This window comes from Aquarana catesbeiana, linkage group LG09, assembly GCF_042186555.1.
Source record: "Aquarana catesbeiana isolate 2022-GZ linkage group LG09, ASM4218655v1, whole genome shotgun sequence".
NCBI lineage: Eukaryota > Metazoa > Chordata > Amphibia > Anura > Ranidae > Aquarana > Aquarana catesbeiana.
The window spans coordinates 972,143-999,218 of NC_133332.1; the positions used below are offsets into that span (position 1 = coordinate 972,143).

The 27,076-nt window shown below is 45.6% G+C and overlaps 1 protein-coding gene across 1 annotated transcript in view; it reads left to right on the top strand.

Annotated features, from left to right (window-relative positions):
• TBX22 (T-box transcription factor 22) overlaps window positions 1-27,076 on the top strand; it is a 55,782-nt gene that overhangs the window by 11,983 nt on the left and 16,723 nt on the right. Inside the window, exons 3-4 of the mRNA XM_073597867.1 lie at window positions 368-469; window positions 1,045-1,219. Coding sequence (XP_073453968.1) covers window positions 368-469; window positions 1,045-1,219 — 277 coding nt within the window. The remainder of the gene's footprint in view (window positions 1-367; window positions 470-1,044; window positions 1,220-27,076) is intronic.

A 27,076-nucleotide genomic window follows, 5' to 3' on the forward strand; every position in this document is an offset into this window, starting at 1 on the left:
AGACCCCCCACTGTATGTCAGGACTGCCCATTGTTTGTCAGGACCCCCCACTGTATGTCAGGACCCCCCATTGTATGTCAGGACTGCCCATTGTTTGTCAGGACCCCCCACTGTATGTCAGGACCCCCCACTGTATGTCAGGACCCCCCATTGTATGTCCGGATCCCCTCATTATATGTCAGCACACCCCCATTGTAAGTCAGGACCCCCCATTGTATGTCAGGACCCCCATTATATGTCAGGACCCCCTATTATACATCAGGACCCCCTACTATATGTCAGGACCCCCTATTATACGTCAGGACCCCCTATTATATGTCAGGACCCCCCTTGTGTCCCCTGTAATTATGGATTTCTCGTGTTGTAGGCGGATGTTCCCATCGGTGAGGGTGAAGGTGAAAGGATTGGATCCGGGAAAACAATATTATATCGCCATGGACATCATCCCTGTGGACTCCAAGAGATACAGGTCTGACCTCTGACCCCCTTCCAGCCCCCCTCCCCCCGTGGTCTGACCTCCATCCTATCATTACCAGGAATGCACAGTGACCCCCCATTCCAGCCCCCCACTATATAGAATATAAGTAGGCTGAGGTACTGATGCCCCCCATGCTATAAAGACAGGTAGAGACCCCTTAACACAGCTCCCTCCTCATATAGCTGAGCCCATGTGGCCCCCATACAGGCAGGCTGAGTCCCCCGTACCCTGAGGCTAAGCCCTCTGTAGTGCCACATATAGGCACCCCATCCTAACTCCCTATGTCCCCCCTTCCCCATATAGGCAGGATAGACCCCTGCAGCCCCCTATAAATGCATGATGAGCCATTGTCACCCCCACCCCCCCTAATAGGCAGGCTATACCCTTGTAAACCCCCCTTATATAGACAGGCTGAGTACCTGTCACCCTCCCCCTACATATGCAGACTGAGCCTCTGTAGCCCCCCTCCCCTATGTAGGCAGGATGCACCCCTCTCACCCCCCCTATATAGGCAGGATGAGCCCCCCTCATGGGGTATTAATATGAATATTTCCTGCTCTCTCCAGGTACGTCTATCACAGCTCACAGTGGATGGTTGCCGGGAACACCGACCACTCGTGTATCACCCCCCGACTCTACATTCACCCCGACTCGCCCTGCTCCGGGGAGACCTGGATGAGGCAAATCATCAACTTCGACCGCGTCAAACTCACCAACAACGAGATGGACGACAAAGGACATGTAGGTGTGCGCTAATTCCCAGCCAGAGAGTCTGCACCCCAATATAACCCATCATACACCCCAAATATACCATCATACCTCCCAAATATACCACCATACCCAATATTACCCATCACACCTCCCAAAAATACCACCATACCCAATATAACCCATCATACCCCCCAAGTATACCACCATACCCAATATATCCCATCATATCCCCCAAATATACCACCATACCCAATATATCCCATCATATCCCCCAAATATACCACCATACCCAATATAACCCATCATACCCCCCAAATATACCACTGTACCCAATATAACCCATCATACCCCCCAAGTATACCACCATACCCAATATAACTCATCATACCCCCCAAATATACCACCATACCCAATATAACCCATCATACCCCCCAAATATACCACCATACCCAATATATCCCATCATACCCCCCAAATATACCACCATACCCAATATAACCCATCATACCCCCCAAATATACCACCATACCCAATATAATCCATCATACCCCCCAAATATACCACCCTACCCAATATAACCCATCATACCCCCCAAATATACCACCATACCCAATATATCCCATCATACCCCTTAAATATACCACCATACCCAATATATCCCATCATACTCCCCAAATATACCACTATACCCAATATAACCCATCATATCCCCCAAATATACCACCATACCCAATATAACCCATCATACCCCCCAAATATACCACCGTACCCAATATAACCCATCATACCCCCCAAATATACCACCATACCCAATATATCCCATCATACCCCCCAAATATACCACCATACCCAATATAACCCATCATACCCCCCAAATATACCACCATACCCAATATAATCCATCATACCCCCCAAATATACCACCATACCCAATATAACCCATCATACCCCCCAAATATACCACCATACCCAATATAACCCATCATACACCCCAAATATACCATCATACCCCCCAAATATACCACCATACCCAATATAACCCATCATATCCCCCAAATATACCACCATACCCAATATAACCCATCATATCCCCCAAATATACCACCATACCCAAAATAACCCATCATACCCCCCAAATATACCACCATACCCAATATAGCCCATCATACCCCCCAAATACACCACCATACCCAATATAACCCATCATACCCACCAAATATACCACCGTACCCAATATAACCCATCATACCCCCCAAATATATCACAATACCCAATATAAGCTTCATACCCCCCAAATATACCACCATAACCAATATAACCCATCATACCCCCCAAATATACCACCATACCCAATATAACCCATCATACCCCCCCAAATATACCACCATACCCAATATAACCCATCATACCCCCCAAATATACCACCATACCCAATATAGCCCATCATACCCCCCAAATACACCACCATACCCAATATAACCCATCATACCCACCAAATATACCACCGTACCCAATATAACCCATCATACACCCCAAATATACCACCATACCCAATATAACCCATCATACCCCCAAATATACCACCATACCCAATATAACCCATCATACCCCCCAAATATACCACCATACCCAATATAACCCATCATACCCCCCAAATATACCACCATACCCAATATAACCCATCATACCCCCCAAATATATCACAATACCCAATATAAGCTTCATACCCCCCAAATATACCACCATACCCAATATAACCCATCATACCCCCCAAATATACCACCATACCCAATATAACCCATCATACCCCCAAATATACCACCATACTCAATATAACCCATCATACCCCCCAAATATACCACCATACCCAATATAACCCATCATACCCCCCAAATATACCACCGTACCCAATATAACCCATCATATCCCCCAAATATACCACCATACCCAATATAACCCATCATACCCCCCAAATATCCCATCATACCCAATATAACCCATCATACCCCCCAAATATACCACCATACCCAATATAACCCATCATACCCCCAAATATACCACCATAGCCAATATAACCCATCATACCCCCCAAATATACCACCGTACCCAATATAACCCATCATATCCCCCAAATATACCACCGTACCCAATATAACCCATCATACCTCCCAAATATACCACCGTACCCAAAATAACCCATCATACCCCCCAAATATACCACCGTACCCAATATAACCCATCATACCCCCCAAATATACCACCATACCCAATATAACCCATCATACCCCCCAAATATACCACCATACCCAATATATCCCATCATACCCCCCAAATATACCACCATACCCAATATAACCCATCATACCCCCCAAATATACCACCATACCCAATATATCCCATCATACCCCCCCAAATATACCACCATACCCAATATATCCCATCATATCCCCCAAATATACCACCATACCCAATATATCCCATCACACCTCCCAAAAATACCACCATACCCAATATAACCCATCATACCCCCCAAATATACCACCATACCCAATATATCCCATCACACCTCCCAAAAATACCACCATACCCAATATAACCCATCATACCCCCCAATTATACCACCATACCCAATATATCCCATCATATCCCCCAAATATACCACCATACCCAATATATCCCATCATATCCCCCAAATATACCACCATACCCAATATAACCCATCATACCCCCCAAATATACCACTGTACCCAATATAACCCATCATACCCCCCAAGTATACCACCATACCCAATATAACTCATCATACCCCCCAAATATACCACCATACCCAATATAACCCATCATACCCCCCAAATATACCACCATACCCAATATATCCCATCATACCCCCCAAATATACCACCATACCCAATATAACCCATCATATCCCCCAAATATACCACCATACCCAATATAACCCATCATACCCCCCAAATATACCACCATACCCAATATAACCCATCATACCCCCCAAATATACCACCGTACCCAATATAACCCATCATACCCCCCAAATATACCACCATACCCAATATATCCCATCATACCCCCCAAATATACCACCATACCCAATATAACCCATCATACCCCCCAAATATACCACCATACCCAATATAATCCATCATACCCCCCAAATATACCACCATACCCAATATAACCCATCATACCCCCCAAATATACCACCATACCCAATATATCCCATCATACCCCCCAAATATACCACCATACCCAATATATCCCATCATACTCCCCAAATATACCACTATACCCAATATAACCCATCATATCCCCCAAATATACCACCATACCCAATATAACCCATCATACCCCCCAAATATACCACCGTACCCAATATAACCCATCATACCCCCCAAATATACCACCATACCCAATATATCCCATCATACCCCCCAAATATACCACCATACCCAATATAACCCATCATACCCCCCAAATATACCACCATACCCAATATAATCCATCATACCCCCCAAATATACCACCATACCCAATATAACCCATCATACCCCCCAAATATACCACCATACCCAATATAACCCATCATACACCCCAAATATACCATCATACCCCCCAAATATACCACCATACCCAATATAACCCATCATATCCCCCAAATATACCACCATACCCAATATAACCCATCATATCCCCCAAATATACCACCATACCCAAAATAACCCATCATACCCCCCAAATATACCACCATACCCAATATAGCCCATCATACCCCCCAAATACACCACCATACCCAATATAACCCATCATACCCACCAAATATACCACCGTACCCAATATAACCCATCATACCCCCCAAATATATCACAATACCCAATATAAGCTTCATACCCCCCAAATATACCACCATAACCAATATAACCCATCATACCCCCCAAATATACCACCATACCCAATATAACCCATCATACCCCCCCAAATATACCACCATACCCAATATAACCCATCATACCCCCCAAATATACCACCATACCCAATATAGCCCATCATACCCCCCAAATACACCACCATACCCAATATAACCCATCATACCCACCAAATATACCACCGTACCCAATATAACCCATCATACACCCCAAATATACCACCATACCCAATATAACCCATCATACCCCCAAATATACCACCATACCCAATATAACCCATCATACCCCCCAAATATACCACCATACCCAATATAACCCATCATACCCCCCAAATATACCACCATACCCAATATAACCCATCATACCCCCCAAATATATCACAATACCCAATATAAGCTTCATACCCCCCAAATATACCACCGTACCCAATATAACCCATCAGATCCCCCAAATATACCACCATACCCAATATAACCCATCATACCCCCCAAATATCCCATCATACCCAATATAACCCATCATACCCCCCAAATATACCACCATACCCAATATAACCCATCATACCCCCAAATATACCACCATAGCCAATATAACCCATCATACCCCCCAAATATACCACCGTACCCAATATAACCCATCATATCCCCCAAATATACCACCGTACCCAATATAACCCATCATATCTCCCAAATATACCACCGTACCCAAAATAACCCATCATACCCCCCAAATATACCACCGTACCCAATATAACCCATCATACCCCCCAAATATACCACCATACCCAATATAACCCATCATACCCCCCAAATATACCACCATACCCAATATATCCCATCATACCCCCCAAATATACCACCATACCCAATATAACCCATCATACCCCCCAAATATACCACCATACCCAATATAACCCATCATACCCCCCAAATATACCACCATACCCAATATATCCCATCATACCCCCCAAATATACCACCATACCCAATATAACCCATCATACCCCCCAAATATACCACTGTACCAAATATAACTCATCATACCCCCCAAATATACCACCATACCCAATATAACCCATCATACCCCCCAAATATACCACCATACCCAATATAACCCATCATACCCCCCAAATATACCACCGTACCCAATATAACCCATCATACCCCCCAAATATACCACCATACCCAATATAACCCATCATACCCCCCAAATATACCACCATACCCAATATAACCCATCATACCCCCCAAATATACCACCATACCCAATATAACCCATCATATCCCCCAAATATACCACCATACCCAATATAATCCATCATACCCCCCAAATATACCACCGTACCCAATATAACCCATCATATCTCCCAAATATACCACCGTACCCAAAATAACCCATCATACCCCCCAAATATACCACCGTACCCAATATAACCCATCATACCCCCCCAAATATACCACCATACCCAATATATCCCATCATACCCCCCAAATATACCACCATACCCAATATAACCCATCACACTGTGCAGCCAATCACAGTGCAGTGAGATCAGGAAGCCCGCCTGTCACGGAACGCCCCACAGTCCGCTTGAGTGCTTCCGTCATATACCGCTTCCTAAGTTCTGGAACACGAGTCCAATGGATCTGGCTATAGGAACCCCAAGAACTAGACAACACCAGTCTTGGAGTACATCAGAACTACCTTTATTTTGAGATCTCACAGACCTTTATACAGCAGGGATGACTCAAAGCTAACCTAATTAACATGACCTAATTTACTACAAAATGTACCCAGACCAGATGACAGTCTTGTGGGCACCGAGCTTCACACATTAATACAATTAACAATACAAACAACAATCTCCCCCCTCCTCAGCCTAGACTATTCGTCTATTAGCCAGGGCTGGTGGCTAATGTGATCAGCTCTCTCAATTAACATAAACACATGTTGATAACACCAGCATCTCCTCACAGGATGTGTCCCAGCAGAATGAATCAGTCTTATCAGCAGGGGGCTGCTGGAGGAATCCCCCCTCCCTCTTCAGGGACACAAATATACAGTAAGGAGTCCCCATACAATATATACATGACTGAGTCCGATTAATACAGTTCAGACTGGATTTCTCATTCACCTCAAATGCTAGGGCCCATAATCAGTGGGCAACAGGCTTGCACACAGTCCTCTCCAACAGCCTCCGCTCCGGCCATGCCCGTGACACCGCCTACCGGCTCCAACCTTCTAGAATAGAGTTTAATAGAGATAATAAGACGTTCATTTATCTGCGTTCACATCAGAGCATTTTCCAACCCCGCCGCAAAAACACACAAAAATGTACATTTTGGAAACGCGCGGCGATTGTTAGGAGCCCCCCGAAGTGCGGGTAGTGGACACCCCAAATGTGCCAAAACACCCACTAAAAATACCCCCATGTGATTTTGATGCAATTCCATTGAAGTCTATGGAAGCGAAAACGCAAACTGCTGCGGGGAAAAAGTCAGCGACCCTTTCCAAAAAAATCGCAGAGATGTGAGAGAGATGTGATCCTGACACGGGACGGTTACATTGTTACATGTGAGATCGTTGTGATCCTGACACGGGACGGTTACATTGTTACATGTGAGATCGATGTGATCCTGACACGGGACGGTTACATTGTTACATGTGAGAGAGATGTGATCCTGACACGGGACGGTTACATTGTTACATGTGAGAGAGATGTGATCCTGACACGGGACGGTTACATTGTTACATGTGAGATCGTTGTGATCCTGACACGGGACGGTTACATTGTTACATGTGAGATCGATGTGATCCTGACACGGGACGGTTACATTGTTACATGTGAGAGAGATGTGATCCTGACACGGGACGGTTACATTGTTACATGTGAGAGAGATGTGATCCTGACACGGGACGGTTACATTGTTACATGTGAGAGAGATGTGATCCTGACACGGGACGGTTACATTGTTACATGTGAGAGAGATGTGATCCTGACACGGGACGGTTACATTGTTACATGTGAGAGAGATGTGATCCTGACACGGGACGGTTACATTGTTACATGTGAGATCGTTGTGATCCTGACACGGGACGGTTACATTGTTACATGTGAGATCGATGTGATCCTGACACGGGACGGTTACATTGTTACATGTGAGATCGATGTGATCCTGACACGGGACGGTTACATTGTTACATGTGAGATCGATGTGATCCTGACACGGGACGGTTACATTGTTACATGTGAGAGAGATGTGATCCTGACACGGGACGGTTACATTGTTACATGTGAGAGAGATGTGATCCTGACACGGGACGGTTACATTGTTACATGTGAGAGAGATGTGATCCTGACACGGGACGGTTACATTGTTACATGTGAGATAGATGTGATCCTGACACGGGACGGTTACATTGTTACATGTGAGATCGATGTGATCCTGACACCGGACGGTTACATTGTTACATGTGAGATCGATGTGATCCTGACACGGGACGGTTACATTGTAACATGTGAGATCGTTGTGATCCTGACACGGGACGCTTACATTGTTACATGTGAGAGAGATGTGATCCTGACACGGGACGGTTACATTGTTACATGTGAGATCGTTGTGATCCTGACACGGGACGGTTACATTGTTACATGTGAGATCGATGTGATCCTGACACGGGACGGTTACATTGTTACATGTGAGAGAGATGTGATCCTGACAGGGGACGGTTACATTGTTACATGTGAGATCGACGTGATCCTGACACGGGACGGTTACATTGTTACATGTGAGATCGATGTGATCCTGACACGGGACGGTTACATTGTTACATGTGAGAGAGATGTGATCCTGACACGGGACGGTTACATTGTTACATGTGAGATCGATGTGATCCTGACACGGGACGGTTACATTGTTACATGTGAGATCGATGTGATCCTGACACGGGACGGTTACATTGTTACATGTGAGATCGATGTGATCCTGACACGGGACGGTTACATTGTTACATGTGAGATCGATGTGATCCTGACACGGGACGGTTACATTGTTACATGTGAGATCGATGTGATCCTGACACGGGACGGTTACATTGTTACATGTGAGATCGATGTGATCCTGACACGGGACGGTTACATTGTTACATGTGAGAGAGATGTGATCCTGACACGGGACGGTTACATTGTTACATGTGAGAGAGATGTGATCCTGACACGGGACGGTTACATTGTTACATGTGAGAGAGATGTGATCCTGACACGGGACGGTTACATTGTTACATGTGAGATCGATGTGATCCTGACACCGGACGGTTACATTGTTACATGTGAGAGAGATGTGATCCTGACACGGGACGGTTACATTGTTACATGTGAGAGAGATGTGATCCTGACACGGGACGGTTACATTGTTACATGTGAGATCGATGTGATCCTGACACGGGACGGTTACATTGTTACATGTGAGAGAGATGTGATCCTGACACGGGACGGTTACATTGTTACATGTGAGAGAGATGTGATCCTGAAACGGGACGGTTACATTGTTACATGTGAGATCGATGTGATCCTGACACGGGACGGTTACAATGTTACATGTGAGATCGATGTGATCCTGACACCGGACGGTTACATTGTTACATGTGAGAGAGATGTGATCCTGACACGGGACGGTTACATTGTTACATGTGAGAGAGATGTGATCCTGACACGGGACGGTTACATTGTTACATGTGAGATCGAAGTGATCCTGACACGGGACGGTTACATTGTTACATGTGAGAGAGATGTGATCCTGACACGGGACGGTTACATTGTTACATGTGAGATCGATGTAATCCTGACACGGGACAGTTACATTGTTACATGTGAGAGAGATGTGATCCTGACACGGGACGGTTACATTGTTACATGTGAGATCGATGTGATCCTGACACGGGACGGTTACATTGTTACATGTGAGATCGATGTGATCCTGACACGGGACGGTTACATTGTTACATGTGAGAGAGATGTGATCCTGACACGGGACGGTTACATTGTTACATGTGAGATCGATGTGATCCTGACACGGGACGGTTACATTGTTACATGTGAGAGAGATGTGATCCTGACACGGGACGGTTACATTGTTACATGTGAGAGAGATGTGATCCTGACACGGGACGGTTACATTGTTACATGTGAGATCGATGTGATCCTGACACGGGACAGTTACATTGTTACATGTGAGATCGATGTGATCCTGACACGGGACAGTTACATTGTTACATGTGAGATCGATGTGATCCTGACACGGGACGGTTACATTGTTACATGTGAGATCGATGTGATCCTGACACGGGACGGTTACATTGTTACATGTGAAATCGATGTGATCCTGACACGGGACGGTTACAATGTTACATGTGAGAGAGATGTGATCCTGACACGGGACGGCTACATTGTTACATGTGAGATCAATGTGATCCTGACACGGGACGGCTACATTGTTACATGTGAGATCGATGTGATCCTGACACGGGACGGTTACATTGTTACATGTGAGAGAGATGTGATCCTGACACGGGACGGTTACATTGTTACATGTGAAATCGATGTGATCCTGACACGGGACAGTTACATTGTTACATGTGAGATCGATGTGATCCTGACACGGGACGGTTACATTGTTACATGTGAGAGAGATGTGATCCTGACACGGGACGGTTACATTGTTACATGTGAGAGAGATGTGATCCTGACACGGGACGGTTACATTGTTACATGTGAGAGAGATGTGATCCTGACACGGGACGGTTACATTGTTACATGTGAGATCGATGTGATCCTGACACGGGACGGTTACATTGTTACATGTGAGATCGATGTGATCCTGACACGGGACGGTTACATTGTTACATGTGAGAGAGATGTGATCCTGACACGGAACGGTTACATTGTTACATGTGAGAGAGATGTGATCATGACACGGGACGGTTACATTGTTACATGTGGGAGAGATGTGATCCTGACACGGGACGGTTACATTGTTACATGTGGGAGAGATGTGATCCTGACACGGGACGGTTACATTGTTACATGTGAGAGAGATGTGATCCTGACACGGGACGGTTACATTGTTACATGTGAAATCGATGTGATCCTGACACGGGACAGTTACATTGTTACATGTGAGATCGATGTGATCCTGACACGGGACGGTTACATTGTTACATGTGAGAGAGATGTGATCCTGACACGGGACGGTTACATTGTTACATGTGAGAGAGATGTGATCCTGACACGGGATGGTTACATTGTTACATGTGGGAGAGATGTGATCCTGACACGGGACGGTTACATTGTTACATGTGGGAGAGATGTGATCCTGACACGGGACAGTTACATTGTTACATGTGAGATCGATGTGATCCTGACACAGGACGGTTACATTGTTACATGTGAGAGAGATGTGATCCTGACACGGGACGGTTACATTGTTACATGTGAGAGAGATGTGATCCTGACACGGGACGGTTACATTGTTACATGTGAGAGAGATGTGATCCTGACACGGGATGGTTACATTGTTACATGTGAGAGAGATGTGATCCTGACACGGGATGGTTACATTGTTACATGTGGGAGAGATGTGATCCTGACACGGGACGGTTACATTGTTACATGTGAGAGAGATGTGATCCTGACACGGGACGGTTACATTGTTACATGTGAGAGAGATGTGATCCTGACACGGGATGGTTACATTGTTACATGTGAGAGAGATGTGATCCTGACACGGGACGGTTACATTGTAACATGTGAGATCGTTGTGATCCTGACACGGGACAGTTACATTGTTACATGTGAGATCGATGTGATCCTGACACGGGACGGTTACATTGTTACATGTGAGAGAGATGTGATCCTGACACGGGACGGTTACATTGTTACATGTGAGATCGATGTGATCCTGACACGGGACGGTTACATTGTTACATGTGAGAGAGATGTGATCCTGACACGGGACGGTTACATTGTTACATGTGAGAGAGATGTGATCCTGACACGGGACGGTTACATTGTTACATGTGAGAGAGATGTGATCCTGACACGGGATGGTTACATTGTTACATGTGAGATCGATGTGATCCTGACACAGGACGGTTACATTGTTACATGTGAGATCGATGTGATCCTGACACGGGACGGTTACATTGTTACATGTGAGAGAGATGTGATCCTGACACGGGACTGTTACATTGTTACATGTGAGATCGATGTGATCCTGACACGGGACGGTTACATTGTTACATGTGAGAGAGATGTGATCCTGACACGGGACGGTTACATTGTTACATGTGAGAGAGATGTGATCCTGACACGGGACGGTTACATTGTTACATGTGAGATCGATGTGATCCTGACACGGGACGGTTACATTGTTACATGTGAGAGAGATGTGATCCTGACACGGGACGGTTACATTGTTACATGTGAAAGAGATGTGATCCTGACACGGGACGGTTACATTGTTACATGTGAGAGAGATATGATCCTGACATGGGACTGTTACATTGTTACATGTGAGAGAGATGTGATCCTGACACGGGACGGTTACATTGTTACATGTGAGAGAGATGTGATCCTGACACGGGACGGTTACATTGTTACATGTGAGAGAGATGTGATCCTGACACGGGACGGTTACATTGTTACATGTGAGATCGTTGTGATCCTGACACGGGACGGTTACATTGTTACATGTGAGAAAGATGTGATCCTGACACGGGACGGTTACATTGTTACATGTGAGAGAGATGTGATCCTGACACGGGACGGTTACATTGTTACATGTGAGAGAGATGTGATCCTGACATGGGACTGTTACATTGTTACATGTGAGATCGATGTGATCCTGACACGGGACGGTTACATTGTTACATGTGAGAGAGATGTGATCCTGACACGGGACGGTTACATTGTTACATGTGAGAGAGATGTGATCCTGACACGGGACGCTTACATTGTTACATGTGAGAGAGATGTGATCCTGACACGGGACGGTTACATTGTTACATGTGAGAGAGATGTGATCCTGACACGGGACGGTTACATTGTTACATGTGAGAGAGATGTGATCCTGACACGGGACGGTTACATTGTTACATGTGAGATCGATGTGATCCTGACACGGGACGGTTACATTGTTACATGTGAGATCGATGTGATCCTGACACGGGACGGTTACATTGTTACATGTGAGATCGATGTGATCCTGACACGGGACGGTTACATTGTTACATGTGAGAGAGATGTGATCCTGACACGGGACGGTTACATTGTTACATGTGAGATCGATGTGATCCTGACACGGGACGGTTACATTGTTACATGTGAGAGAGATGTGATCCTGACACGGGACGGTTACATTGTTACATGTGAGAGAGATGTGATCCTGACACGGGACGGTTACATTGTTACATGTGAGAGAGATGTGATCCTGACACGGGACGGTTACATTGTTACATGTGAGAGAGATGTGATCCTGACACGGGACAGTTACATTGTTACATGTGAGATCGATGTGATCCTGACACGGGACGGTTACATTGTTACATGTGAGAGAGATGTGATCCTGACACGGGACGGTTACATTGTTACATGTGAGAGAGATGTGATCCTGACACGGGACGGTTACATTGTTACATGTGAGAGAGAAATGATCCTGACATGGGACGGTTACATTGTTACATGTGAGATCGATGTGATCCTGACACGGGACGGTTACATTGTTACATGTGAGAGAGATGTGATCCTGACACGGGACAGTTACATTGTTACATGTGGGAGAGATGTGATCCTGACACGGGACGGTTACATTGTTACATGTGGGAGAGATGTGATCCTGACACGGGACGGTTACATTGTTACATGTGAGAGAGATGTGATCCTGACACGGGACAGTTACATTGTTACATGTGAGATCGATGTGATCCTGACACGGGACGGTTACATTGTTACATGTGAGAGAGATGTGATCCTGACACGGGATGGTTACATTTTTACATGTAAGATCGATGTGATCCTGACACGGGACGGTTACATTGTTACATGTGAGAGAGATGTGATCCTGACACGGGACGGTTACATTGTTACATGTGAGAGAGATGTGATCCTGACACGGGACGGTTACATTGTTAGATGTGAGAGAGATGTGATCCTGACACGGGACGGTTACATTGTTACATGTGAGAGAGATTTGATCCTGACACGGGACGGTTACATTGTTACATGTGAGAGAGATGTGATCCTGACACGGGACGGTTACATTGTTACATGTAAGATCGATGTGATCCTGACACGGGACGGTTACATTGTTACATGTGAGATCGATGTGATCCTGACACGGGACGGTTACATTGTTACATGTGAGATCGATGTGATCCTGACACGGGACGGTTACATTGTTACATGTGAGAGAGATGTGATCCTGACACGGGACGGTTACATTGTTACATGTGAGATCGATGTGATCCTGACACGGGACGGTTACATTGTTACATGTGAGAGAGATGTGATCCTGACACGGGACTGTTACATTGTTACATGTGAGATCGACGTGATTCTGACACGGGACTGTTACATTGTTACATGTGAGATCGATGTGATCCTGACACGGGACGGTTACATTGTTACATGTGAGAGAGATGTGATCCTGACACGGGACGGTTACATTGTTACATGTGAGAGAGATGTGATCCTGACACGGGACGGTTACATTGTTACATGTGAGAGAGATGTGATCCTGACACGGGACGGTTACATTGTTACATGTGAGAGAGATGTGATCCTGACACGGGACTGTTACATTGTTACATGTGAGATCGATGTGATCCTGACACGGGACGGTTACATTGTTACATGTGAGATCGATGTGATCCTGACACGGGACGGTTACATTGTTACATGTGAGAGAGATGTGATTCTGACACGGGACGGTTACATTGTTACATGTGAGATCGTTGTGATCCTGACACCGGACGGTTACATTGTTACATGTGAGAGAGATGTGATCCTGACACGGGACGGTTACATTGTTACATGTGAGATCGTTGTGATCCTGACACGGGACGGTTACATTGTTACATGTGAGAGAGATGTGATCCTGACACGGGACGGTTACATTGTTACATGTGAGATCGATGTGATCCTGACACGGGACGGTTACATTGTTACATGTGAGAGAGATGTGATCCTGACACGGGACGGTTACATTGTTACATGTGAGAGAGATGTGATCCTGACACGGGACGGTTACATTGTTACATGTGAGAGAGATGTGATCCTGACACGGGACGGTTACATTGTTACATGTGAGATCGTTGTGATCCTGACACGGGACGGTTACATTGTTACATGTGAGAGAGATGTGATCCTGACACGGGACGGTTACATTGTTACATGTGAGAGAGATGTGATCCTGACACGGGACTGTTACATTGTTACATGTGAGAGAGATGTGATCCTGACACGGGACGGTTACATTGTTACATGTGAGAGAGATGTGATCCTGACACGGGACTGTTACATTGTTACATGTGAGAGAGATGTGATCCTGACACGGGACGGTTACATTGTTACATGTGAGAGAGATGTGATCCTGACACGGGACGGTTACATTGTTACATGTGAGATCTATGTGATCCTGACACGGGACTGTTACATTGTTACATGTGAGAGAGATGTGATCCTGACACGGGACGGTTACATTGTTACATGTGAGAGAGATGTGATCCTGACACGGGACGGTTACATTGTTACATGTGAGATCGATGTGATCCTGACACGGGACGGTTACATTGTTACATGTGAGATCGATGTGATCCTGACACGGGACGGTTACATTGTTACATGTGAGAGAGATGTGATCCTGACACGGGACGGTTACATTGTTACATGTGAGAGAGATGTGATCCTGACACGGGACGGTTACATTGTTACATGTGAGATCGATGTGATCCTGACACGGGACGGTTACATTGTTACATGTGAGAGAGATGTGATCCTGACACGGGACGGTTACATTGTTACATGTGAGAGAGATGTGATCCTGACACAGGACGGTTACATTGTTACATGTGAGATCGATGTGATCCTGACATGGGACGGTTACATTGTTACATGTGAGAGAGATGTGATCCTGACATGGGACGGTTACATTGTTACATGTGAGATCGATGTGATTCTGACACGGGACTGTTACATTGTTACATGTGAGATCGATGTGATCCTGACACGGGACGGTTACATTGTTACATGTGAGAGAGATGTGATCCTGACACGGGACTGTTACATTGTTACATGTGAGATCGATGTGATTCTGACACGGGACTGTTACATTGTTACATGTGAGATCGATGTGATCATGACACGGGACTGTTACATTGTTACATGTGAGAGAGATGTGATCCTGACACGGGACGGTTACATTGTTACATGTGAGAGAGATGTGATCCTGACACGGGACGGTTACATTGTTACATGTGAGAGAGATGTGATCCTGACACGGGACGGTTACATTGTTACATGTGAGAGAGATGTGATCCTGACACGGGACGGTTACATTGTTACATGTGAGAGAGATGTGATCCTGACACGGGACTGTTACATTGTTACATGTGAGAGAGATGTGATCCTGACACGGGACGGTTACATTGTTACATGTGAGATCGATGTGATCCTGACACGGGACGGTTACATTGTTACATGTGAGATCGATGTGATCCTGACACGGGACTGTTACATTGTTACATGTGAGAGAGATGTGATCCTGACACGGGACGGTTACATTGTTACATGTGAGAGAGATGTGATCCTGACACGGGACTGTTACATTGTTACATGTGAGAGAGATGTGATCCTGACACGGGACGGTTACATTGTTACATGTGAGAGAGATGTGATCCTGACACGGGACGGTTACATTGTTACATGTGAGATCTATGTGATCCTGACACGGGACTGTTACATTGTTACATGTGAGAGAGATGTGATCCTGACACGGGACGGTTACATTGTTACATGTGAGAGAGATGTGATCCTGACACGGGACGGTTACATTGTTACATGTGAGATCGATGTGATCCTGACACGGGACGGTTACATTGTTACATGTGAGATCGATGTGATCCTGACACGGGACGGTTACATTGTTACATGTGAGAGAGATGTGATCCTGACACGGGACGGTTACATTGTTACATGTGAGATCGATGTGATCCTGACACGGGACGGTTACATTGTTACATGTGAGAGAGATGTGATCCTGACACAGGACGGTTACATTGTTACATGTGAGAGAGATGAGATCCTGACACGGGACGGTTACATTGTTACATGTGAGATCGATGTGATCCTGACACAGGACGGTTACATTGTTACATGTGAGAGAGATGTGATCCTGACACGGGACGGTTACATTGTTACATGTGAGATCGATGTGATCCTGACATGGGACGGTTACATTGTTACATGTGAGAGAGATGTGATCCTGACATGGGACGGTTACATTGTTACATGTGAGATCGATGTGATCCTGACACGGGACTGTTACATTGTTACATGTGAGAGAGATGTGATCCTGACACGGGACGGTTACATTGTTACATGTGAGAGAGATGTGATCCTGACACGGGACGGTTACATTGTTACATGTGAGATCGATGTGATCCTGACACGGGACGGTTACATTGTTACATGTGAGATCGATGTGATCCTGACACGGGACGGTTACATTGTTACATGTGAGAGAGATGTGATCCTGACACGGGACGGTTACATTGTTACATGTGAGAGAGATGTGATCCTGACACGGGACGGTTACATTGTTACATGTGAGAGAGATGTGATCCTGACACGGGACGGTTACATTGTTACATGTGAGAGAGATGTGATCCTGACACGGGACGGTTACATTGTTACATGTGAGATCGTTGTGATCCTGACACGGGACGGTTACATTGTTACATGTGAGAGAGATGTGATCCTGACACCGGACGGTTACATTGTTACATGTGAGAGAGATGTGATCCTGACACGGGACGGTTACATTGTTACATGTGAGATCGTTGTGATCCTGACACGGGACGGTTACATTGTTACATGTGAGAGAGATGTGATCCTGACACGGGACGGTTACATTGTTACATGTGAGATCGATGTGATCCTGACACGGGACGGTTACATTGTTACATGTGAGATTGATGTGATCCGGACACAGGACGGTTACATTGTTACATGTGAGATCGATGTGATCCTGACACGGGACGGTTACATTGTTACATGTGAGATCGATGTGATCCTGACACGGGACGGTTACATTGTTACATGTGAGAGAGATGTGATCCTGACACGGGACGGTTACATTGTTACATGTGAGAGAGATGTGATCCTGACACGGGATGGTTACATTGTTACATGTGAGAGAGATGTGATCCTGACACGGGACGGTTACATTGTTACATGTGAGAGAGATGTGATCCTGACACGGGACTGTTACATTGTTACATGTGAGATCGATGTGATTCTGACACGGGACTGTTACATTGTTACATGTGAGATCGATGTGATCCTGACACGGGACGGTTACATTGTTACATGTGAGAGAGATGTGATCCTGACACGGGACGGTTACATTGTTACATGTGAGATCGATGTGATCCTGACACGGGACGGTTACATTGTTACATGTGAGAGAGATGTGATCCTGACACGGGACGGTTACATTGTTACATGTGAGAGAGATGTGATCCTGACACGGGACGGTTACATTGTTACATGTGAGAGAGATGTGATCCTGACATGGGACTGTTACATTGTTACATGTGAGATCGATGTGATCCTGACACGGGACGGTTACATTGTTACATGTGAGAGAGATGTGATCCTGACACGGGACGGTTACATTGTTACATGTGAGAGAGATGTGATCCTGATACGGGACGGTTACATTGTTACATGTGAGAGAGATGTGATCCTGACACGGGACGGGTACATTGTTACATGTGAGATCGATGTGATCCTGACACGGGACGGTTACATTGTTACATGTGAGATCGATGTGATCCTGACACGGGACGGTTACATTGTTACATGTGAGAGAGATGTGATCCTGACACGGGACGGTTACATTGTTACATGTGAGAGAGATGTGATCCTGACACGGGACGGTTACATTGTTACATGTGAGAGAGATGTGATCATGACACGGGACTGTTACATTGTTACATGTGAGATCGATGTGATCCTGACACGGGACGGTTACATTGTTACATGTGAGATCGATGTGATTCTGACACGGGACTGTTACATTGTTACATGTGAGATCGATGTGATCATGACACGGGACTGTTACATTGTTACATGTGAGAGAGATGTGATCCTGACACGGGACGGTTACATTGTTACATGTGAGAGAGATGTGATCCTGACACGGGACGGTTACATTGTTACATGTGAGAGAGATGAGATCCTGACACGGGACGGTTACATTGTTACATGTGAGATCGTTGTGATCCTGACACGGGACGGTTACATTGTTACATGTGAGAAAGATGTGATCCTGACACGGGACGGTTACATTGTTACATGTGAGAGAGATGTGATCCTGACACGGGACGGTTACATTGTTACATGTGAGAGAGATGTGATCCTGACATGGGACTGTTACATTGTTACATGTGAGATCGATGTGATCCTGACACGGGACGGTTACATTGTTACATGTGAGAGAGATGTGATCCTGACACGGGACGGTTACATTGTTACATGTGAGAGAGATGTGATCCTGACACGGGACGCTTACATTGTTACATGTGAGATCGATGTGATCCTGACACGGGACGGTTACATTGTTACATGTGAGAGAGATGTGATCCTGACACGGGACGGTTACATTGTTACATGTGAGAGAGATGTGATCCTGACACGGGACGGTTACATTGTTACATGTGAGAGAGATGTGATCCTGACACGGGACGGTTACATTGTTACATGTGAGAGAGATGTGATCCTGACACGGGACGGTTACATTGTTACATGTGAGAGAGATGTGATCCTGACACGGGACGGTTACATTGTTACATGTGAGAGAGATGTGATCCTGACACGGGACGGTTACATTGTTACATGTGAGAGAGATGTGATCCTGACACGGGACGGTTACATTGTTACATGTGAGATCGATGTGATCCTGACACGGGACGGTTACATTGTTACATGTGAGAGAGATGTGATCCTGACATGGGACTGTTACATTGTTACATGTGAGAGAGATGTGATCCTGACACGGGACGGTTACATTGTTACATGTGAGATAGATGTGATCCTGACACGGGACGGTTACATTGTTACATGTGAGATCGATGTGATCCGGACACAGGACGGTTACATTGTTACATGTGAGATCGATGTGATCCTGACACGGGACAGTTACATTGTTACATGTGAGAGAGATGTGATCCTGACACGGGACGGTTACATTGTTACATGTGAGAGAGATGTGATCCTGACACGGGACGGTTACATTGTTACATGTGAGAGAGATGTGATCCTGATACGGGACGGTTACATTGTTACATGTGAGAGAGATGTGATCCTGACACGGGACGGTTACATTGTTACATGTGAGAGAGATGTGATCCTGACACGGGACGGGTACATTGTTACATGTGAGATCGATGTGATCCTGACACGGGACGGTTACATTGTTACATGTGAGATCGATGTGATCCTGACACGGGACGGTTACATTGTTACATGTGAGAGAGATGTGATCCTGACACGGGACGGTTACATTGTTACATGTGAGAGAGATGTGATCCTGACACGGGACGGTTACATTGTTACATGTGAGATCGATGTGATCCTGACACGGGACGGTTACATAGTTACATGTGAGATCGATGTGATCCTGACATGGGACGGTTACATTGTTACATGTGAGATCGATGTGATCCTGACACGGGACGGTTACATTGTTACATGTGAGAGAGATGTGATCCTGACACGGGACGGTTACATTGTTAGATGTGAGAGAGATGTGATCCTGACACGGGACGGTTACATTGTTACATGTGAGATCGATGTGATCCTGACACGGGACGGTTACATTGTTACATGTGAGAGAGATGTGATCCTGACACGGGACGGTTACATTGTTACATGTAAGATCGATGTGATCCTGACACGGGACGGTTACATTGTTACATGTGAGAGAGATGTGATCCTGACACGGGACAGTTACATTGTTACATGTGAGAGAGATGTGATCCTGACACGGGACGGTTACATTGTTACATGTGAGATCGATGTGATCCTGACACGGGAGGGTTACATTGTTACATGTGAGAGAGATGTGATCCTGACACGGGACGGTTACATTGTTACATGTGAGAGAGATGTGAGCCTGACACGGGACTGTTACATTGTTACATGTGAGATCGTTGTGATCCTGACACGGGACTGTTACATTGTTACATGTGAGAGAGATGTGATCCTGACACGGGACTGTTACATTGTTACATGTGAGATCGATGTGATTCTGACACGGGACTGTTACATTGTTACATGTGAGAGAGATGTGATCCTGACACGGGACTGTTACATTGTTACATGTGAGATCGATGTGATTCTGACACGGGACTGTTACATTGTTACATGTGAGATCGATGTGATCCTGACACGGGACGGTTACATTGTTACATGTGAGAGAGATTTGATCCTGACACGGGACGGTTACATTGTTACATGTGAGAGAGATGTGATCCTGACACGGGACGGTTACATTGTTACATGTGAGATCGATGTGATCCTGACACGGGACGGTTACATTGTTACATGTGAGAGAGATGTGATCCTGACACGGGACGGTTACATTGTTACATGTGAGAGAGATGTGATCCTGACACGGGACGGTTACATTGTTACATGTGAGAGAGATGTGATCCTGACACGGGACTGTTACATTGTTACATGTGAGAGAGATGTGATCCTGACACGGGACGGTTACATTGTTACATGTGAGAGAGATGTGATCCTGACACGGGACTGTTACATTGTTACATGTGAGATCGATGTGATCCTGACACGGGACGGTTACATTGTTACATGTGAGATCGATGTGATCCTGACACCGGACGGTTACATTGTTACATGTGAGAGAGATGTGATCCTGACACGGGACGGTTACATTGTTACATGTGATATCGTTGTGATCCTGACACGGGACGGTTACATTGTTACATGTGAGAGAGATGTGATCCTGACACGGGACGGTTACATTGTTACATGTTAGATCGATGTGATCCTGACACGGGACGGTTACATTGTTACATGTGAGAGAGATGTGATCCTGACACGGGACTGTTACATTGTTACATGTGAGAGAGATGTGATCCTGACACGGGACGGTTACATTGTTACATGTGAGAGAGATGTGATCCTGACACGGGATGGTTACATTGTTACATGTGAGAGAGATGTGATCCTGACACGGGACGGTTACATTGTTACATGTGAGATCGTTGTGATCCTGACACGGGACGGTTACATTGTTACATGTGAGAGAGATGTGATCCTGACACGGGACGGTTACATTGTTACATGTGAGAGAGATGTGATCCTGACACGGGACTGTTACATTGTTACATGTGAGATCGATGTGATTCTGACACGGGACTGTTACATTGTTACATGTGAGAGAGATGTGATCCTGACACGGGACGGTTACATTGTTACATGTGAGAGAGATGTTATCCTGACACGGGAATGTTACATTGTTACATGTGAGAGAGATGTGATCCTGACACGGGACGGTTACATTGTTACATGTGAGATCGATGTGATCCTGACACGGGACGGTTACATTGTTACATGTGAGAGAGATGTGATCCTGACACGGGACGGTTACATTGTTACATGTGAGATCGATGTGATCCTGACACGGGACGGTTACATTGTTACATGTGAGATCGATGTGATCCTGACACGGGACGGTTACATTGTTACATGTGAGAGAGATGTGATCCTGACACGGGACTGTTACATTGTTACATGTGAGAGAGATGTGATCCTGACACGGGACGGTTACATTGTTACATGTGAGAGAGATGTGATCCTGACACGGGACGGTTACATTGTTACATGTGAGATCTATGTGATCCTGACACGGGACTGTTACATTGTTACATGTGAGATCGATGTGATCCTGACACCAGACGGTTACATAGTTACATGTGAGATCGATGTGATCCTGACACGGGACGGTTACATTGTTACATGTGAGATCGATGTGATCCTGACACCAGACGGTTACATAGTTACATGTGAGATCGATGTGATCCTGACACGGGACGGTTACATTGTTACATGTGAGAGAGATGTGATCCTGACACGGGACGGTTACATTGTTACATGTGAGAGAGATGTGATCCTGACACGGGACGGTTAGATTGTTACATGTGAGAGAGATGTGATCCTGACACGGGACGGTTACATTGTTACATGTGAGATCGATGTGATCCTGACACGGGACGGTTACATTGTTACATGTGAGAGAGATGTGATCCTGACACGGGACGGTTACATTGTTACATGTGAGAGAGATGTGATCCTGACACGGGACGGTTAGATTGTTACATGTGAGAGAGATGTGATCCTGACACGGGACGGTTACATTGTTACATGTGAGATCGTTGTGATCCTGACACGGGACGGTTACATTGTTACATGTGAGAGAGATGTGATCCTGACATGGGACGGTTACATTGTTACATGTGAGATCGATGTGATCCTGACACGGGACGGTTACATTGTTACATGTGAGAGAGATGTGATCCTGACACGGGACTGTTACATTGTTACATGTGAGAGAGATGTGATCCTGACACGGGACGGTTACATTGTTACATGTGAGAGAGATGTGATCCTGACACGGGACGGTTACATTGTTACATGTGAGAGAGATGTGATCCTGACACGGGACAGTTACATTGTTACATGTGAGAGAGATGTGATCCTGACACGGGACGGTTACATTGTTACATGTGAGATCGATGTGATCCTGACACGGGACGGTTACATTGTTACATGTGAGATCGATGTGATCCTGACACGGGACGGTTACATTGTTACATGTGAGAGAGATGTGATCCTGACACGGGACGGTTACATTGTTACATGTGAGATCGTTGTGATCCTGACACGGGACGGTTACATTGTTACATGTGAGAGAGATGTGATCCTGACAGGGGACGGTTACATTGTTACATGTGAGAGAGATGTGATCCTGACAGGGGACGGTTACATTGTTACATGTGAGATCGATGTGATCCTGACACGGGACGGTTACATTGTTACATGTGAGATCGATGTGATCCTGACACGGGACGGTTACATTGTTACATGTGAGATCGATGTGATCCTCACATGGGACGGTTACATTGTTACATGTGAGAGAGATGTGATCCTGACACGGGACGGTTACATTGTTACATGTGAGAGAGATGTGATCCTGACACGGGACGGTTACATTGTTACATGTGAGATCGATGTGATCCTGACACGGGACGGTTACATTGTTACATGTGAGAGAGATGTGATCCTGACACGGGACGGTTACATTGTTACATGTGAGATCGTTGTGATCCTGACACGGGACGGTTACATTGTTACATGTGAGAGAGATGTGATCCTGACAGGGGACGGTTACATTGTTACATGTGAGAGAGATGTGATCCTGACAGGGGACGGTTACATTGTTACATGTGAGAGATATGTGATCCTGACACGGGACGGTTACATTGTTACATGTGAGATCGTTGTGATCCTGACACGGGACGGTTACATTGTTACATGTGAGAGAGATGTGATCCTGACACCGGACGGTTACATTGTTACATGTGAGAGAGATGTGATCCTGACACGGGACGGTTACATTGTTACATGTGAGATCGATGTGATCCTGACACGGGACGGTTACATTGTTACATGTGAGATCGATGTGATCCGGACACAGGACGGTTACATTGTTACATGTGAGATCGATGTGATCCTGACACGGGACGGTTACATTGTTACATGTGAGAGAGATGTGATCCTGACACGGGACGGTTACATTGTTACATGTGAGATCGATGTGATCCTGACACGGGACGGTTACATTGTTACATGTGAGAGAGATGTGATCCTGACATGGGACTGTTACATTGTTACATGTGAGATCGATGTGATTCTGACACGGGACTGTTACATTGTTACATGTGAGATCGATGTGATCATGACACGGGACTGTTACATTGTTACATGTGAGAGAGATGTGATCCTGACACGGGACGGTTACATTGTTACATGTGAGAGAGATGTGATCCTGACACGGGACGGTTACATTGTTACATGTGAGATCGATGTGATCCTGACACGGGACGGTTACATTGTTACATGTGAGATCGATGTGATTCTGACACGGGACTGTTACATTGTTACATGTGAGATCGATGTGATCATGACACGGGACTGTTACATTGTTACATGTGAGAGAGATGTGATCCTGACACGGGACGGTTACATTGTTACATGTGAGAGAGATGTGATCCTGACACGGGACGGTTACATTGTTACATGTGAGAGAGATGTGATCCTGACACGGGACGGTTACATTGTTACATGTGAGATCGATGTGATCCTGACACGGGACGGTTACATTGTTACATGTGAGAGAGATGTGATCCTGACACGGGACGGTTACATTGTTACATGTGAGAGAGATGTGATCCTGACACGGGACGGTTACATTGTTACATGTGAGATCGATGTGATTCTGACACGGGACTGTTACATTGTTACATGTGAGATCGATGTGATCATGACACGGGACTGTTACATTGTTACATGTGAGAGAGATGTGATCCTGACACGGGACGGTTACATTGTTACATGTGAGAGAGATGTGATCCTGACACGGGACGGTTACATTGTTACATGTGAGAGAGATGTGATCCTGACACGGGACGGTTACATTGTTACATGTGAGATCGATGTGATCCTGACACGGGACGGTTACATTGTTACATGTGAGAGAGATGTGATCCTGACACGGGACGGTTACATTGTTACATGTGAGAGAGATGTGATCCTGACACGGGACTGTTACATTGTTACATGTGAGATCGATGTGATCATGACACGGGACTGTTACATTGTTACATGTGAGAGAGATGTGATCCTGACACGGGACGGTTACATTGTTACATGTGAGAGAGATGTGATCCTGACACGGGACGGTTACATTGTTACATGTGAGATCGATGTGATCCTGACACGGGACGGTTACATTGTTACATGTGAGATCGATGTGATTCTGACACGGGACTGTTACATTGTTACATGTGAGATCGATGTGATCATGACACGGGACTGTTACATTGTTACATGTGAGAGAGATGTGATCCTGACACGGGACGGTTACATTGTTACATGTGAGAGAGATGTGATCCTGACACGGGACGGTTACATTGTTACATGTGAGAGAGATGTGATCCTGACACGGGACGGTTACATTGTTACATGTGAGAGAGATGTGATCCTGACACCAGACGGTTACATAGTTACATGTGAGATCGATGTGATCCTGACACGGGACGGTTACATTGTTACATGTGAGAGAGATGTGATCCTGACACGGGACGGTTACATTGTTACATGTGAGATCGATGTGATCATGACACGGGACTGTTACATTGTTACATGTGAGAGAGATGTGATCCTGACACGGGACGGTTACATTGTTACATGTGAGATCATTGTGATCCTGACATGGGACGGTTACATTGTTACATGTGAGATCGATGTGATCCTGACACGGGACGGTTACATTGTTACATGTGAGAGAGATGTGATCCTGAC